Source organism: Patiria miniata, unplaced genomic scaffold, assembly GCF_015706575.1.
Source record: "Patiria miniata isolate m_02_andy unplaced genomic scaffold, ASM1570657v1 HiC_scaffold_27, whole genome shotgun sequence".
In the NCBI taxonomy this organism is placed as follows: domain Eukaryota; kingdom Metazoa; phylum Echinodermata; class Asteroidea; order Valvatida; family Asterinidae; genus Patiria; species Patiria miniata.
In genome coordinates, this window is record NW_024037066.1 from 9,814,131 (window position 1) to 9,834,470 (window position 20,340).

The window sequence follows — 20,340 nt, forward strand, 5'->3', positions numbered from 1 at the left end:
CAAAGTTTTGATACTAAAAATGTTATCGGTTCAAGACAAATTATCAGAAAGGGAAAGAAGGTATTTTAAGGTTTAAATCGATGTATGTCTTGATCACCTGCGAGACTTTGGAGTACATTTCCCGATCTTTTTAAAAGTTTCATTGATAAATATTCGACATGGATTCACTTCACACTATTTCACAACAGAATAATAAAAAGATGAACATTAAAATTGAAAGTCAATTATCAATTTGTCAAAAACAAATATTTGTAATTTTGAAAATATCAAACAAACTAACAGCAACAACTCTTCCAATGAATTCCATTTGATCTATTATTCGAAATTACTGTAGTGTAGACCTAGAATTTCATTTTCTTAAAAGCAATGAAATATGCATTATGTACTTGGATCATTCCATAAATTAATGCGAGGACCAAATCCTGTGTGTCCCTGTTACATCTGATATAAGATGTTTTAAATTCAGGACACATTCTTCAATGCCTTCTATCTCTGAGAGTGATTTTATGTAAAGCAAAGTACCTGCCGAACGAGTAGTAAAAGTTTGAAGTCAATTGTAATGATACTTGCGTGGTAATTTAAGCAGGTCAGATGTAACAGAGACACACTTTTGGACCCCAGTTTTATGGAATGACCCTCTTTTCTAATAAGCAATGATATTTGAAAAAAAGACAATGAATATTCGTCTTCATGCAGACAGTTTGAAGTTGCACGAATATTATTCGTGCAACTTCAAACTGTCTCATAAAAAAGGAAATTTGCGCTCAGATAATCTATATTGTTCGGAACCAAAAAATACATCAGAAAACAGCCGATGGCTTTAAATAACATGTCGAATAAAAAAATGAAAAATTAAAGTTGGAATGAGGAAGTAAAAAGACACACTTTTGCGCTCAGATAATCTATATTGTTCGGAACAAAAAAAACACATCAGAAAACAGCCGATGGCTTTAAATAACAATGTTGAATTAAAAAATGAAAAATTAAAGTTGGAATGAGGAAGTAAAAAGACACACTTTTTAAAGGGGAGACAGGTATATGGGCAGATCTTCATGTCATTTAGTTTTATTCATCGTGGAAAAAAAAAAGAGAGAATAGCGCTTGTACATTGCTTCAGGCGCGGTTCTACAGGGGGGCTAGGGGGGGGGGCTGTAGCCCCCCCAAAAAAAAAAAAATTTGTCTAGCCCCCCCAAAAAATAAATTCCGTAAAAAAAAAATTGCATTATCAAAAAGGAGGATTGTGATCTACATGCGAACGGTCTCCCCCTTAAGAAGAAATAGCCGTGACAAGGGTGCATTAGTTAATAAATTGTGAATGATTTTAGGATTTTATTGGCGCTCCCCATTGAAAATATGGCATGAGACTGAAGATCCGATTGCGGAGAGGTCAAAATAGAACAAAACCTCTTTAAAACATTCAACACACACAAAAAAGTGCGCTGACCTCAAGTTCAACAATTGAAATACAAAGCCATAACTGAACTATTTTCCTAGAATATTTCGCAATATCAGAATGCAAACTAGGGGATTTTCGTACATGCGTTGCTGGGTCATCGGAAGTAATGCATAATGACGTCCGTCGGAAATAAAAGTTGGACTGCGGAAGTTAAAAAAAATAAAACGGGGAGGGGACTCGATGTTTTTATCTGCAGCGCACATCGTCAATGGACCATGATTATTCAGCTAGTCGATGTTTAATCATAAAAAATAACAATGACGTCAACCAATGCTATTATGTCATGCATGCACATAATATTACAGCATTTTAAAGAACAGCTTTGGTAGAGCTGTCACAATTGCATGGCCTAGTGATAGTGGAGTGAACTATGGATGGCAAGATTTGTTTATTTTATTTCTTTCTGGAAATGAAACCACTAGGATTCCTCAAAAGTACACTTGGCGCTGTAGCCTGAAGAAACCTGTGGAGAGACAATGAGAAGAATTTACAGTTTTAGAGGTGGGGGAAAAGCCCAGGGGAAAAGCCCAGAGGAATATTCTGAGGAAAACCCACGGAAACAGGTATAGGGACTGAAAACCCTATCCATGATATTGGCCCGAGCGGGATTCGAACATGGGCCACAGTGGAGGAAAAGCACCGCTATGCCAACCTGATCACTCTGTGGTTCGAGCCCACGCCCATTTTTATGAAATTAGTTTTGTTGGTTGATGGGATAGGTTAAATTGGAGGAAAAAGAGGAGAACCTAATTTTTTTTCCATCCACACCAAGTGATTAACCATAGGCGTAGCCAGCGGGGGGGGGGGGGGGGGGGGGTTTAAGGGAGTATTCCCCCCCAATATTTTGTAAAGACTGCCCTGTTCTATTCAAATGCCCTTTTTTTCACCAGCGTTTACCTCCCCGACCCCCCCCCCCCAATATTTTGTAAAGGGAGCCCTTTTTTGTGAACAAGTGCCCTTTTTTGTGAACAAGCGCCCTTTTAAAAGTATGTGGTGGCCTTTTTGGTGCCATCGGCCATTGCGGGTGCCTTTTTTGTTACTTTCGCATATGTATTTCAGCGAGCGCCTTCTATTGGGTCTTCGGCATGATTTCACAACTTTTCGATCCGAACCGATGGGCTGGCGCGCGGGATTTGACAATGCGCTATCCCAACTCATGAAAGGTCCGTATACAATAGTGTCGTCAGGTGTGAGTCACGATTATGACGTGCGTACCTAAGTGTCGGGTATAAATGAAATTGCAATTCAGCAATTATTGGCATTGACTATACTGCGCTCGGCAAACATGCATCGCTGTACAAAAATATACCCGTACATGAAAGCTAGTGTAGTTTGTATTCTGCTATCTAGACTTGTGGGCATGGTGCCAAGGCACGAACCATGTGAACCACAAAAATCGTGGAATCCCGACTAGTCTTTCTATCCAGCTGTTCACCAAGCTACCAAAACCTCACTATCGTCTGATACTTGCTGAAACCTGGCGCAGCTCACTTCCTCCAAGATCATGAGCCTAGGTAAGGCCAATTAATGCAATACAACATGTATGTATATATATTTAAAACTTTTAAAAGCAACTGACTGAGTTGTGAAAGCACGACACGAATTGGGAGAGACTACTCACTCTATATACACTCTATAGTCTCCGTAGTCTGGTTCCCCGACCTGACAATTTCCCCCGACGTCTACACGTCTAAATTGTAGGTCAGGCAGCCTCCGTGGCTAAAAATAAACACGACGACATTGACGGCCCTTTTTCAAAGCTCGACTTCGTTTCCGAATTCGCTTTATCACATAAAGCTTTTAATGTTCCGATAATTTTTTTAAAAATAAATCACTTGCTTCATATATCATACAGTTATGATATACAGTTTAATACTTCTGTAAAAAAACATCGACTAATTTTAACCTGGAATCTTCAAAGTTGGACACCCACACAGCACTGTTAGCAGGCGGAGCCGATCATTGAGACCACGCCGCGTTTTGGAAAATGCCGGTAACGGTCGTCAAATTCAAACTAGTGCATGACGCAGCAAAAAGTTCGCCCCTCGTATACGATCCGAGTGCAAAATCGTCGTTGAATTTCAAGTTTTCTAAATAAAAGCAATTGATATTAATTATCAACTAGTTTTTAAAGTTTTTAATAAGCAATTAGCAGTTAATAAAACCTATATTATACTCGGAAATACTCGGACACTATCCGATTGTCGACGAAATGAATTCGGCAAACTTCGGAAAGTTTCGGAAAAAGGAGGAATTCCTCCCGTTTTAGTCACGTGATGTAAATTGTAATACATTGTATTACCGGAGGCTACCTGACCTAAGATTCATCAGGAATAGTCGGAATCTTTTGGTCTGGGAACCAGACTATAGTCTCCGCTCAATTCGCATCATGTTTTCGCTACTGCACACAGTTCCGAAACAGTTCAAGGCTTCATCCGCAAGGCTTCATCCGAGAATGAATCAATGTATTTGCCAAAAAAAAAATTAGCTCTGGCAGGAGCTTCTACACATGTCACTTGGTGGTCGGTCTGTCTGATGAAAAATATTTGACAAAAAATAATTCAGTAATTGACTAAATGCCTTGCCGTCGTCAGTAACTGCACTCTGACTTGACGAAAGTTTCGGAACACGGGCTTTGTCTCGATCAATGCGAATGATGCGCGCCATTTTGCGCTATAAAACAATTTTTTGGTAATAATTCGTTAAATTGTTTATGAAAATTGGGTAAATGGAGGCAAAACAAATGTGCAGTAATGTTATAGTCACGTGGTATGGTGCGCTATACCGCGCTATATAGCTATATTTATGGGAACCTTAGGCCAAAAAAATGCTTCTGTCTCCGATTACATGCCTTTCAAAAATAGGGTCGGTCGGTCGGATTTTGTGGTTTGTTTGGCCAATATTTTTATGCTGATCGAATGGGGCATTCAATCATAATTATGCGAAGTTTAAGCCTGAACTATTTCCATTGCACTACGAAAGGTATACAAAAAAAATGCCAACAAAACAGTGACCTTAATTATAGTCAATATAGTTACGTTCGATAATTCTTTAAAAATAATGGAAAATTCAGGTCGTGTGCACCTTATGCACAACGCTAGTCAAGACGGGAAACTGGCCAAACTTCCGTCAGCGGGCCGCGAAAGACCTCGTTTTTACGGTGGACCATTTTGGAGAAATTGCATCGTATCACTCCAAATACGAGTAGTGCCATCTCAAAATGAACTCTTGAACACGGAAAATACCTACACTGACAAGAGAGATCAAGTTCTGTGAATAAGCTTGCAAAATTTTGCTTTTCCATCGGTGTTTTCTTGGCATTTTTACGATGTCGAATCCGCCGACTGACCACTTGACGGTGCGCCGTGTGCGTAATTTTTATTCCTAGGAGGGTTAGGGGCAATGTCATGAATAATTCATGAATATCCATGAGAACAGACAATGACATTAACAGCATTGTTGTTAGTTACTCAACTAGTTACAATACATTAAAGCATTTTAAAGAACGGTTGTCGTCGAGCTACCACACAGTAGCCTAGTGGATAGCGAGATGAGCTATGGATACAAAGATCCCTGGTTCGAATCCACGTCGTTGATGCTCATTTTCATCAGCTATTTTTCTTCTCCAAATTTATCACTGAGATAATTTTAAATTAAGGGAAAAATAAACGAGAACCTAAGTGTTGCAATGATTCAAAGGAAAAACTGAATTATTCATGACATTGCCCCTAACCCTCCTAGGAAAAAAATTTACCGCGTCGGCCTGCTGCCATGTTAGCGCTCTGCGCTATAGCGTATAGCTATGCACAGACTGGTTACCGCATTTTCATCATGCCTTCTAAATCGGCCGCGGGAACCAGTTGTCGCCGCATTGAGCTACAATGCAATCGCATTGCGAAGTAGTTACCGCGACAAGCGAATTTGTAAACAACTGAGGTTTCTTTTGAATAAAATAGGGAATGTATTGTAAGAAAACAAATAAATATAAGCATTTTTGACGCGAAAGGGTTGTTGAGAGGTATTTTATGTAGACAGAAAAGACAACATTTTTTTTTATTTATTCAAAATTTCATTTTTTTTTTTTTTTTTTTTTTTGGAATTGCCAATAAACTTTTGAGGGTCGCGGCCTAAAAATAAATAGGGTCGGTCGGGTAACCGGAAGCAGAAGTAATTTTAATGCCCTTTTAATGGACGGCGGCCATGAAGAATGTGGAGGATAACAAAAAATTCCCTTCTGAGTCAAATACTGCTTCATTTCTAAAGTTAGTATTTTACGAAACTTACTGTTCAGTGAAATCCCTCGGCTGTTAAGCCGAGGGAACTATGCAAACATTGTTGAGCGTGTACAGATTTATATTATGTATGGTGGTATTTTAATAATGCACTTTTTATTCCATTTTCTTAAAAGCAATGAAATATGCATTAGCATTATGATACTTGGATCTTTCCAGAAATTAGGCCAAAACAAATACGTCTCCGGTTTCTGGTATGCGCGCGCGTCGCCGTAGCCATGCGCGTCAGCAAAATGAAAAAGGTTGTTTTTTTTTCAATAAAAGATGATGTCTCAAAACTGCCAAACTCACTGGTTTGACTGGAATCCTGCTGCTGCACAATTTTAACGTGTTTTTAGATGGGGTTATGATCGACAATAAGCTATATGTGTCCTTTCTGGACTCCCATATAGGCTATTTTCACTAAGTTTAGTCGGGCACCAATTGCAGTCATCAGCCGACATTTGAAGCAAAAAAACACAGGTAAAAAAAAAAGCCGCGTCGCCGCACCACTTTTTGGGCAAGCTCCATACCAGAAACCGGAGACTTTTTTTTGGCCTTAATGTGGGGTCCAACTTTTCGTGTCCCTGTTACATCTGATATAAGATTATTTAAATTTGAGACACATTCTTTAATGCCTTCTATCTCTGAGGGTGATTTTATGTAAAGCAAAGTGCCAAACAATACAAAATAGTTTGAAGTCAATTGTAATGATACTTCAATGGTTATTACGCAGGTCAGATGTAACAGGGACACAAACAATGTCACACTTTTGGACCCAAAGACCCACTTTTCTAATTAGCAATGATGTTTGAAAACTGAAAGACATGAATATTTTGTATTCATGCAGACAGTTTGAAGTTGCACGAATATAAAAGTTTTGTGCTCAGATAATCCATATAGTTTGGGAAAAAAATACATCAGGAAACAGCCGCTGGCTTTGAATAACAATGTCGAATAGAAAAAAAAAAGGAAAATGAAACCACTTTTTTTATGGGGAAACTGATACGGATAGATATTCATGCCCAGTGGCGTAGCCACGGGGGGGGGGGGGGCGTGGGGGGCGACAGCTTTTTAATGATACTTGAATGGTTATTACGAAGGTCAGATGTAACAGGGACACAAACAATGTCACACTTTTGGACCCAAAGACCCACTTTTCTAATTAGCAATGATGTTTGAAAACTGAAAGGCATGAATATTTGTATTCATGCAGACAGTTTGAAGTTGCACGAATATACAAGTTTTGTGCTCAGATAATCTATATAGTTCCAAAACATGGAATCGCTTGCCCAGTTAAATAAACCTTCAAACTTGTATAGGTATCATGAGGGCGGAATTAACTCCCGTACCTACAAAACCTTCCTGAACTCATTTTTTTAATCCTCATTTGTACTACTTCCATCTAATTCCCAACTAAGCATAGTTTGCTCACTGATAGAGTCACATTATAAGTTTCTGCGAATATTCTATAATAAAATATAGTGTAGCAGCCATGCACTTTTTGAATTTGCAGTCGGTAAATTGTGGTGGTTGTAAAAAGTTTCCAATCGTTTCTGGTTTTAAACCCGTATACTGACAACCTACTTTTTTTGGTTGGTCAGTCGTTCTCATCACAATGCACTTAACATCCGATTGCGGAGGGGAGAGACCAAAAATAGAACAAAATATCTTCACTAAAACAAACACAGAAAATGGATAGTGCGTGCTGACTCAAGTTCAACTTAAACAATGAAAGTATACCAAAAAGTCCTTGAGTCTGTAATAGGCAAAACCGTAACTGAACGCTCTTCCTAGAAAAGCCCGCTGATAAGATGATATTTCACAATTATATCATTATCAGATTACAAATCCTCGAAACTGTAACAGACAAAAGCATAACTGAACGCTTTTCCTATAGCTCCGCTGAAACGAGTTATTGAATATTTCGCAATCATTGGATTACAAAATTGGAAAATCCTCGCACACGCGTTGTTGAATAATCGATTTTTGCTGAATTGTCGATGTTATGCATTATAACCTCCGTCGGAAAATAAAAGTTGGAAATACGGAAGCAAATAAAAAGTTGAAACAGAGACTGGTATGGACGATTGTTTATGCATAAAGCCCCGGTTCATTCTCAGCGCGAAAGTGAACGCGAATTTTTTGACGTCAGGGCCGCACTGCGACGGTAAATGTTTTAAACATAACAACTCGGGCATTAAGTATGAACCGGGGAGTGCGCGTCTTGACCTCAGGGGCGTAAATCAGTCTGGGGGGCACTTTTTGACCGGGGGCCGTGGATGGGCTGAACGTTGAATTATCCCCCACCCCTATCGTGGTAAGAAACAAAAAAGGCGGATTTTGAGGTATTTTTCGAACTTCCAAACAACCAAAATGTACTTTAATTTCGCCGTGTTGATGTAAAGGTTAAGAGGCGTAAGTATATATAAGATCAACGGCCCCTAGTGTCATGTGCACATGACACCATGTGGTGTGCAAAGCCGAGCCAAGCCCCCCCCCCCCCCCCCCCCCCCCGTGCCAAAATATGGCACATTATAATTAGGGCCAACCTCGTGCCCCGTGGGTACGATCTTGCAGCGCCATGTTGTTTCACATCATGCCTTGCGCGATCGTAACCCCTGAAATTGTGTAATTTAAAGGGAAAATACAACATTTGCAAACGTCAACAAATAAAACTACCAAATCGTTTTGAAATACCTTGCCGGACTGTTAGTGAATGACAGTGTAAAGCATCCTGTAAAATCATGGCACCTGGTATACTGTCATTCTCAAGAAACGTGGTATTTTTGTATCAATTTCCAACGCTGATCGGCCGATCAGCGTTGGAAAAAACTGGCCTTTTTCAAATACTGGCCCTAGTTGACCATCGCACTTGTTTGCAATCGATTACACACCTATGAACGGGTACAAGCCAGCTAGACTGGTTTCCTGACCTTACAATTCCCCAATATATGTAAACTGCTCTGTTTCTTCTTAAATGGAGTCAGGGAACCAGACTACAGGAAAATGATTGTTTTTCTTGGTTTTTATAGCATTTTCGAACCCAAAACCTCAAAAAAGTCAGTGTAACTATATTTGCTATATATTTCCAACCCCCCAATTCCATCCATTTCTGAAAATTACAGCAAAAGCAAATGATGTATATTCCCTTTAAATATACCGAAATACGGTACATTATCATTAGGGCTGCAGTTGATCCGTTTTACGTGCCGGCGAAAAGTTGTGATTTTGAAGAATCCATCCTTTCAAACACAACGTTTGGACGGTTGTGTTAATTAGCAAAGATTTGTATTTAATGTACGTATCCATTTCGTGCCCTTAAAACCACAGATATAGGTTTTTTCAGCGAAAAACGCGGCTGACATAATCCATATCGTACAGGCTTCGCGACTTTTGAATCACAAAGCTAAGCACGGCGAGCGCGAGCGCATTATGGGCGCGCCCGGCGTGCAATCTTCGAAATGCCCGCGCAGTACGCTGTGAATAGCCATTCAGTGTCATTTACGTCATCATAACAGCCAGGGGTTAGTGTAAGGAACGAGCACGCGCCCCTGGAGTCGAGGCTGAATTAGGGCTGAAGTTTATCCGTTTTACGTGCCGACGCAATCTTTAAAATGTTAAAAGTTGTGATTTTGAAGAATCAATCCTTTCCACAACGTTTGATTGGTTGGATTTTGCGTGACCAGTGACCTGCGCGCCACCAAGGTCTTGACTCTGCATAGTCTGGTTCCCAGACCTGACAATTATTCCCGACGCTCACGTCTTAAATTGTAGGTCAGGCCAACCTCGTCCCCAGTGCTTACTTTATTTCCAACCGCGTTTCCAATAGTAAACCCTGGATAGGAAACTTTCTTCCTGTATCCTGATTGGATACCGCAATTGGCTAGTAATGGATTTTTATCGTGTTCTTGGTGCTATTATTCACAACGTGCAGTACGTGTTTTCGCGATCATTCGTCCACGTCTTCTCGAAAATACTAATTTCCTTTCCAATTTGCTCATATTAATATGAAATGTGATACTGCATGTTGTCTCGATACGATCGTAACAGTTTGATTTCAAAAATCGTGTTTTCGTAACTCACGCTGTGCTCGCGCTGCTACGAATTGACTCTGTTTTTACCCAGACACCGCATACAAAAACAAACGCTAATGTGTAACGCATATCCAGGCACTATACTGTTCCTCATTTGCATACGTGTTTAAAAATCTTGCACATGCAAATGATCCTGTAGCGTTTTTTTCCATATAATTATAGCTTAATCTGTGAACTTTTTACCCCTCGTACATTGCCCCCAGCAACAGTCCAGTGGTGGATAAAAGTTATGACCCTATGGTATCAATCTCCCTAATTGATTGATTACTATTTCTGAGCCAGGCCCCACTTTTATTACTTTGTCCCTCTTACCACATTTTATCACCTAACCACAAAGTCCATTAGTACATTCCTTCAGTCTCTAGTTTTTATTGCTTTTAAATTGGATAGTCAGCCCCACCTTACTTATTAGATTCTTCACTCACTCTCCTTTATTACTTTCTTCGCTCACTCTTCTTTCAACCATCAAACGAGACACATGTCTCCAAATCCTCTCTTGTAAATACGGTAGTCTAGTTGTTCGATTGTTAGAATAAAGTTGCTGTACGACCAACATCGTGTGTATTCCATTATTCCATCAACCAAAACCCAAAACTCCAATACCAGGGTGACCGGTGAGAGAGCAGCTAGTGGTGGGCGCGTATTGCTCGACACCCTGGGGACGAGGTTGGTGAAGCTCATCAGAGTATCCCAGCGCTGTTTGCGGGGGGGGGGGGGGGGGGGGTACGGTACGAGCGAACAGCCACAGCTGGGCCCAATTTCATAAAGCACGAAAAAACATTGCTTAGTAAAATTAGGTTACCGGCCAAAACTCCATGTGATGTACATTGCTTGTTACTGGTATTTAGCTGTTGTTTACTTAGCATAACAATCTCATGGAGTTTTGGCCGGTAACCTGATTTTATTAAGCAAGACTTTTTTGTGCTTAAGCAAATTTTGTGCTTAAGCAGCTCTATGAAATTGGCCCCTGGTTGGACCATGGAGGAAGGAATAGTCCAGTAAGCACCGCCCCATGGCATGTTCTGACCAATCACAGCCGTTGTCACATGAAAATCCGTCTCCTATGAAAATCGGACCCCTTTTCCCTATTATTGGTTAATCCCTCTCACGTGACCGGTCACTTTCCTAATTACCATACATACGCATGCGCGGTATTACCAATGAGTCCGAATTTCATAGAAACGTAAATTCACACTACACCGTGATTTATGTCCGACGTGCGTGCACAGAAGTCCGACATGCGTGCACGCGCATATGATGCGCGCGGCAGGAAAATGCAGCGTGGCATATGCATTGGTACGAAAGCCCTGTAGTGCCATCAAGTATATATTTCGCCAAGTTCGTTTTTATGAGTTTATGAGTTATATATTTCGCCAAGTTCGTTTTTATGAGTTATATATTTCGCCAAGTTCGTTTTTATGAGTTATATATTTCGCCAAGTTCGTTTTTATGAGTTATATATTTCCCCAAGTTTGTTTTTATGACTTATATATTTCGCCAAGTTCGTTTTTATGAGTTATATATTTCGCCGTTATATATTTCGCCAAGTTCGTTTTTATGAGATATATTTTACAGAGTTACGGAGTTTTATGAAGTTACGGAGCCCCTAAAGGGACATCCAAAATTATTTTCTTATCTCGTGCGCACGACATAATATCTCGTGCGCACGAGATAATTATCACGTGCATACGAGATAATTATAAGTATTAACGGAGCTTGCTGCACGTGCAGCGGACGAGTTTGTGTGTAACGAAAGCAGCGTGTCAGGTACGGAGCCCCTAAAGGAACATCCAAAATTATTTTTTTATCTCTTGCGCACGACATACTATCTCGTGCGCACGACATATATCTCGTGCGCACGACATGCACAAGCTCCGTTAATGCTTATAATTATCTCGTGCGCACGAGATATATGTCGTGCGCACGTGATAATTATCTCGTGCGCACGAGATATTATGTCGTGCGCACGAGATATATGTCGTGCGCACGAGATATATGTCGTGTGCACGTGATAATTATCTCGTGCGCACGAGATATTATGTCGTGCGCACGTGATATATGTCGTGCGCCAGTGATAATTATCTCGTGCGCACGAGATATTATGTCGTGCGCACGAGATAAAAAAATAATTTTGGATGTCCCTTTAGGGGCTCCGTAACTTCATAAAACTCCGTAATTCCGTAAAATATATCTCATAAAAACGAACTTCGTGAAAATGTATCTCATAAAAACGAACTTCGAGAAAATGTATCTCATAAAAACGAACTTTGGGAAATATATAACTCATAAAAACGAACTTGGCGAAATATATAACTCATAAAAACGAACTTGGCGAAATATATAACTCATAAAAACGAACTTGGCAAAATATATAACTTATAAAAACGAACTTGGTGAAATATATAACTCATAAAAACGAACTTGGACAAATATATAACTCATAAAAACGAACTTGGCGAAATATATAAGTAAAACGAACTTGGCGAAATATATAACTCATAAAAACGAACTTGGACAAAATATATACTTAATGGCACTACAGGGCTTTCGTACATTGGAGAGGAGCACGTGGTAATTTGCCCACGTGCGCAGTCATGTGGGCGGGGCTTACTGGGTCGTCCATTTGTACACGCGCCTGCTGCAATCACTTCCATCCCATAGACATTATGTGTGTTGCTTTCTAGCTGTAGCCAAGTACATGTGTAATTCGAACGCGGCCGATTCGAATCGGGGAAAACCCTTCAAGACACTGTCATGATTTGTTATTGCCCAATCTGGAACTGGATTCCGAGAATGTTCTGGAAGCCTTTTCGTCACCACCGGATCTATTATAGTATTAACTTCCTGTCTTAACTTCCGGTTAGTATTGTGACGATGATGTTTTCCTCTGTCTGTGGCGAGGGATTTTCTGAGTAATTGCTCTGATCTGAGTCTGTCACTAGTAGTACTGGTAGTGTATATTGAGACTTAAAATTAAGATAGATGATGGATGTTCGCGTTAAAGGTATGTACATGTAGGCCTATAGCCCCATAAATGTGGCCAATTTACTGGACTACCTCCGTAAACATAGGCCATACATCCACCATGTACAAAAACATGTCGAACTTTGTCAAATTTTGATTTTCACATTTAGGCTTAGGCTTAGTTTGTACTAGTTGTTGTTTTTTTTGCTTGAGAAGCATACTCACCCTCTTTATACATGTTATAGGCTAATCAGCTATCAGAAAGTGCTGCCTTTTCCGGATGTCCAATTTTCATGAAATCTCATGTTGAAATTTTAATGATAGTGGATATTTTGCCCGAGGTAATGACGGCAAACTAACGTTTACTAAAGGTTTGCCGGCGGCAATCCATATCAACAGAGGGCGCTGTACTTTTTAAGATAGGGCTGAATTATAAGATGTATTAAATTCCCACCAAAAGTTGTGTAGCTCTTTTGGTGTAATGGTTTTAAAAAAGCAAAACCTGTAGTATAGTATCAGAGCGGGATGACTCGGGTTCGATCCCGATCCCCGCCACATTTTTAAGGGTTTTTTTCCCATCCTCAAATAAATAAGAATATTCTTCTTTTATTATTTTAACATGTCTCAAACATTTTATTGCAGAGTATTACATTTTCTTTTTCAGATTTGTGGCTCTGGAGGATTTTTTTTAAAAGGGAAGTAAAGTCCGAAATTATAAAATGCATAAAATGGTCTGAATCCCATCTTGTGAATACGAGGTTACAACGATAATATTGGCATGGAGTCAGACTAAAATTTGTCACCGGAAAATGTTTTTAAGTACAAAAAAAACAGTAACTGCGCATGTTCAGTGCATATCCGGCAAACTAACGTTTACTAAAGGTTTGCCATCTCCGGCAAAATATCCACTGCCAATTTTAATACGCAAACGTGTGCAAACGAATCTGGAAATTTCACGAAAAATAGACATCTGAAAAAGGCAGCACTTTCTGATTGGCCTATAAAGAGGGCGAGTACGCTTCTTAAGCAAAAAAAAACCCTACAAATTAAGCCTAAATGTGAAAATCAAATTTTGACAAAGTTCGACATGTTTTTGTAGGCCTACATCACTGAGTACATGGTGTACTTTGCTTGTGTAAGATCTTAGTGAATTGAGAGAAATGTTTCTTCCCTCTTGTTTTCATTCAGTTCGGATTTGCCACAGCCGTCCCCCCTCATGGCTGTGGTGGCTGGTATTCTGTGCCTGTTTTCTACAGTCTACGTCACTGCCTGTTTCAAATCAAAATGAACCAAGTAAGTAACCAGTGTAAAGAAGGCCCGTAATGAACTTGGAAAAAAGTATCCTCAGAAGTACATAGGGCCTATATATTTCATTCCAGAGTTTTAAAAATTATTTTTGTTTACTTCAAAAACTTGTTAAATGCACAGTATTATACATGTATGTGACGTGACTTGACCTGTCACCACTAAATGAGCAAAAAATCAGAAGCAGCCATTTTGCAGTACAGAGAGGCAAAGCCAACATTTGAAGTGCGGTACTTTTTGTACCACCTGATTTAAAAAAGGACTTTTCATCAACTAGCATGGACTACAACAGCGGAATTTTTTGACATTGTCATTTTCTCAAAAATTACCTGCAGTCTACATTTGTACATGTATACAATGTATTTCCTTTTCTGAACTCAGTTACATGTAGCCTGTAGGCCTGCCATCAGAATGTTGTTGTTCTGCAGAATCCAGATATAAAAGTTTAATATCAATTCTATAAAAAACATCAGACTTATCATGCTCATATTGTTGTGTGGGTCCCATTGTTTATCTCTGTTCATTTGATAGTGCTAGTGATATTTTTTTTTTAGTATTTTGAGGCGTTTAACACATTGCAAGTTGTACAATTTAAGAAGTGGATGGTTTTTTAAATGTTATTCTGTTTATGTACATTAGTACGTATGTAAACTTCACTCACCAAATTGTTGTCGTATTAGTTTTTCCCTTGTTTTTTCCCCTGAATGGAACTGTAGGTGATGAAGACAAAAGATGTTTTTCCACATTTGGCTCCAAATACGTATATGAGGAGGTACAGGGGGTGTGTGTCCCATGCCGCACCTGCGAGTGTGGTTACATTGCAACGAATCCACACTGCGTGAAGTGCGTAGGTAGGTCTCGCCTTTCGCAATGGTTAAACAAAGCAAACACTTATCCAGGCAAGAACCACTCCAGATTGTAAGTTGCAGTTCATCATTTGAAAGACATGTACTGGGTTGCAAGACCTACTATTGGAGAATTTCATGCCAAAATTACAGAACTTTACTTTTATTATATCACACCGTAAACAACGTGCATGTTTATAGGGTGGCATGGGTGGCTTGTGCGTAAAGTGTTGCCTGTCGATCACCACTGTGGCCCGGGTTCGATTCCCGGCTCGGACCACATTTGTTGATTCTCGCCTGTGCCACGAGGGTTTTTCTACGGGCTTTCCGGTTATCCTCCTGCAAAAATCAACACTTTCGATGTCTGGCTGTGTTCCGTGGTCAAACATGGGTCGTGCATGTATGGCGGCTGCCAAAGGTACCTTTATGTGCCTTCGGCTAGACCACATTGTAGCTGCATTCTTCACAATAGGCCCCTCTCAAAGGATGCCATCTTTGTAGAAAATTACAAAGTTAAGTCTGCGTATTCAACACCATCAGGTGCATATACGTACGTGTTCTACATAGCCTCCGATGACTGACACACAAAGGGAGAACAATAGATCCTTTCAGTCCTCGAGTGTTGGGTCTGTTGTTGAAAACGGTCCCCTGAAGAAGGTTTGTGTGCTTAATCTATTGGAGAGTGTTATATAGCAGGGACAAAGGGAAACACAAAGCCTCAGGAGTATAGTAAAACAAGAGTGCATGCGCCATTGTGTAAAATGTTCTAAACCTATGCGCGTGTTTCTCAAAGTTTCTTCGAAATATAATGCAGCTGATGCGCGTCACGAAAATTTGACGCACAAAATGCCAATGCATTTGGCAATCTGTAGGGTGGTTAGCCCCCCACCCAATTTTTATAATTACTCTCTAAATATACATGTACCCCAAATATTGTTTAAAAAAGTTACAGTTAACTTATGATTGCAGTAAAATTAACCAACTGTTAAAATTGCAGGTTACATTTATTATTCCACAAACTATATAGTTTTCCAGCACAAGCCCTGTTTCATGCTAAAATTTTACAATTTCTTGCATTCCTGAATAACTTGTGTATGATTGCAAACATCTTATCAAAGAGTGTAACCTTCTAATTTTGTTTAGATTTTGGAATTCTGAACTGCCAGACCACTGCTCTGGTCACTAGTACTCCACAGCAGGAAAGAAAGGAAACCAGTCAATCCCCACAGACATCTATGGAGACAACGATTGAGCCAACATCGACAGGGTCGACCACTGTCATGGCAACAACACTGCCAACAACCACTGCCGAGACCAACGAGGGCAACTCAACCTGGGAGATTGTAGTAGGTAGGAATATATTGCAATTTCAGTTGTTTAGCCTAAGCTGATTCAGTATTCGCTCGTACTCAATGCCCCAACAGGCCGCTGGACAGGCTATTTTTTTCTAGATCTATGCATTATGTAATTCCTTGAAGCCTTCATTGGATAGAATTTGTTTAAACAATAACACTGGTCAACCTAGCCCAACTGCCTCTGGCTGTACACTATCACAAGGGCTTGAAGTACATTGCTCCCCTAAACACTGAAAAGTGATGTAGCGATTTAGCTACCGATTTTGATCGAGATTATCTTCTCATCCAGGACAGAAATTTCCAAAGTTAGCGTTCCTAGTCATAGAGGAAGATGTATTTGAAAGCACGTTCCTAATACCTAGAAATCTTCATCCATCTGGCCACAAAAATGATGATCAGTCTTCAGCTCCCACGAATATTGTCCAAAAAATGTGTCTACAATCTACATGGGATTTCCAAATGTCGGACACGTTGTAATGTATGCATTATGCAGGCACCCTTGGGCAAAGTTATGAATATGTGCATTGTATAGTTCATGACCTCGTGTTACGTCGGGCGCACGGCGCGGCTGACCATACAAACACAAGGTCATGAACTGATGGATGAGGATTTCTAGATAAAGGACCGTGTTTTCGAACAGGTATGAGTTCCTCTATGACTAGGTACCCTAACTTTGGACATTTTTGTCCTGGTAGCAAAATCGCTACATCACTTTTCAGTGTGTAGGGGAGCAATGCCACTCTGATCGTATTACAAGAGCTTGGGATAGTGTACGGCCAGAGGCAGTTGGGCTAGGGTCAACCCTTCGACCTGTGCATGATATGTACGCACAGAAGGTACGTGTAATGGATGTGGCAGTTAGTTTCTCACAATGCTTTGCGCGCCTGGGTTTTTTCACAAAATTTTGTGAAGATTAGCCCTTCCAAGCACCCTGTTGACAGGCGACCAAAGATTCGGTATTGCAACTTAATGTAGGAGGTCAAAGGTCATTTGGGATAATCATAAATAAACCAAACCCTGCATTTGTTTTTGAAGGTTCTTTCTGCCATTGTCATCTGTTAGTGCCATATTTAACGTGTACTACGCGTGCATCATCTCTATCTCGAATGACCTTTGACCTCAACTACATCAATGAGCGGGAACGAAATGCCAAATTTACTTATTTAGGATGAAAGTGGAATCAGAGGTCGTTTATAACACAAGAATCTAACCTGTGGCATCTGACATTGTACATGTATATACTAGTGAAGTTCCTGTTCTAAATGTGCTTGTTCTGATCGGGCAAATTGCTTGGACTGCGGTAGACCCACAACGTGGCGGTATAGAGTGCAGTTCCCCCTAAAACAGTGCGCCGAATCTACACCTCACCGTTCCGCGATGCTCCCCTTCAAAAAATGGCTGAGGCCCACCTCACCATCTTCCTCCTTCAAGAAATTGTCAAGCCCATTCAGCCAACCACTTTTTCCACTTGTGTTAACCTGACATAGGTGCACGGTATAGTGCAGCTCCCGTTCAAAATGTGCAGCAGTGTGTGGCAGGTCTGTATACATGTTTGTATGATCTAGGCCTCCGAAAATGCTGCTTATTTTGCAGCTTTTTTGAAAACCCATCATCCAAACAACTTCAAACTTGGCACTGCACATTCACAATTTTCAACTTCATACAGTGCCCGGTTCTGGAGATAATCGGAGTACAGACACACAGAGATTTCCGGAATTATAGTAAGATCTAACATGCAAAGTGAAAGTAACAGCATTGATTCAACACATATTTGAATTGAACTTTTGTTGACTGATGGTTTCACAATCTCACCAAGTCAACTTGTCTTTGACATTTGCCTCCTTTTTTTCAAACAGGAGTGAGCGTTGGAGGTACCATTCTTGGGATTGCAGTCCTGTATGCAGTGTTGAAATGTTGTCGCTGTAAAAAAGGTGATATTGATGACTGAGTAATTTCCAATATCTTAATTGACACCATTGTTTTGTTGTTGTTCTGAGATATGTGTGTTGCATCCAATGAAAGTTCAACCCTGGGAACTTGTGGCATGCTGCAGATTGTCTTTCACTTGCCCCTTGAGGGAAGATGCAAAATAGTGCTTGAGTCATGTGCTTTTTTTGCTTTGTTTTGTGGGAAATCTAACATACGTCCAACCACATGATGTACATGTACAAGGTCGTTGAGGTGGTGGTACCTTAGTTTGGTTTGTAATAGTTTTTTTTACCCATTGGATGTCACATATTAGGTGATGTATCACATTCACTTTTTCAACAGCAGCTCATTAAAGTGTCTGACATGTACGTCCAAATGTACCGAACTGCCCTTGGCTTTTTTTTTTTCTAGATAGAAAGTTGTGAAAACAACATGCGCATAACCATCTAATAAGTGCAAAAGAAGTGAGAGTAGGCTGAATTCAACATGTGTGTGTGTGCTTTTATTTTCTTTTACGTTATTTACTAGCACCCGGGGGTACACAAGAAACACAGCCCCCAGAGGAGACTCATCCGATGACAGGCCGCCCTCAGGAATCATCTGTCTAGGTTTGATCAAATCTGTCTCAACTGTACTAAGATGAGGAAGACAGCGTGGGATACCACCCAACTTTCTGCCAAATTACGTACTGTAAAAATAAGTTGACAGTTTTAACAAAGGGATTATGGTGGACAAAATATTGTGAATAAAATAAGAAAAGTTAATGTTCCTTCAATTCATTGTGCAGCTGTGCGCCAAACAACTCAGTAAATCATTAGAAACAAAATACCAAAATAAAAAGCTTGCTTGGATTTTACACAGTTTATGCATACCTGGAAGTTGACATAATTCTTTATGATGTTAACAGTTTTTGGTTCTTGGTAAATGCCTGTCTTACTGAAGCATGTACATGTAGGTCTAGAATTCATGCGCAGTAGATATAGATTGCGCAATGTTCATGTTTCTGTTACAAGTGTAGTAGGCTCTAATAACACCTAGCCACTATCACAGCATTGTGCTTAAAAAGCACAGTGCAGCGATATATGCCTACCTGAAGGTAAAAAGGAATAATGCTTGAAATTAGGGTTGTCCTGAATATTTCGAATATTCGATCATCGACTGAATATTCGAATAGCTTTTTGCCACTTATTTATGAATATTTGGAAAAAAAAATACTATGCATATACACACACTACTGTGATGTTACTCTATCATAAAGTTGCAGCGTTTCATTGTCACGTGCTACTTTTTTGGCTGACGGTAACTTTTTTGCTGACGGCTGTTCGTTGGTTCTATTCTTTTAGCAGGTAAAGCCACGGACAATTTATAGTACTTATTGAGTGTGTTCGATAACTTCTCCTAATAATCAAACAGCGTTCGATTTACCTCTCACATGACTTCTCGCGCTTACTCAAGCCTGGCCCAAGTAACCGACTCGCTGAGCCAGTTACTTGGTTAAGTATCCCATAAGGCCATGCAATTAAATATGGCTGCCAACGTGGCGTGCGCCTCAGGCCGTGTCCGAAACGGGCTTCCAGAGCTACGGCTACGTCTATTGTCAGCGCGTCCCCGCGTATTTTCAATGGGCGCGGACCTATACCTAGCTCTAGACAACATGATTGGGATGCAGCCTCATTGTCATGTCAAAGTTCAACTTTCCAGCCCTTGCACGAAACTTTACCTGAAACTGTTTGTTTATTTAGCTCCACTGCGCATGTCTGTCATCACGCGAGGAGCCAGGCACGAGTAAGCGGGGGAAGTAATCGAACGCACTCTATAAACTGACATACAGATCCGTATCATTTGATTGGTGGAACTCACATCACGTGACATTCATTATTCACTGCCATTCACGCCAGGGCTCAAAAAGTCCCATTCGCCCATGGGGAATGGGATTTACTAGATCATCCTTGTTCCATGGCGCAGTATTTGTGTGCAAATGCATGCTGGTGTGCACATTGAGCGACGCAGTGGCAGCTGGCAGTTTCGAATATTTGAATATTCAGTCAAACACAGTTTCGAGTAATCTAATCTTAATTATTCGAAAATGGACAGCCCTACTTGAAATATGTAAATAAA

At 40.3% G+C, this 20,340-nt stretch overlaps 1 protein-coding gene across 2 annotated transcripts; it reads left to right on the top strand.

The window, feature by feature from the left end:
* The first annotated feature begins 2,713 nt into the window (after positions 1-2,713).
* LOC119734252 lies at positions 2,714-19,424 on the top strand. Of its 2 annotated transcripts, none has more exons than XM_038207628.1 (6): positions 2,714-2,970; positions 13,977-14,081; positions 14,810-14,944; positions 16,082-16,288; positions 18,150-18,224; positions 18,751-19,424. In XM_038207628.1, exons 1-6 carry the CDS (start codon positions 2,961-2,963, stop codon positions 18,828-18,830), a joined length of 612 nt encoding a protein of 203 aa, XP_038063556.1. In that variant the 5' UTR covers positions 2,714-2,960; the 3' UTR covers positions 18,831-19,424. The 2 variants fall into 2 exon arrangements, with proteins under 2 accessions (XP_038063556.1, XP_038063555.1); XM_038207627.1 differs by lacking the exon at positions 2,714-2,970 and adding an exon at positions 12,690-12,828.
* The last annotated feature ends 916 nt before the right edge of the window (positions 19,425-20,340 follow it).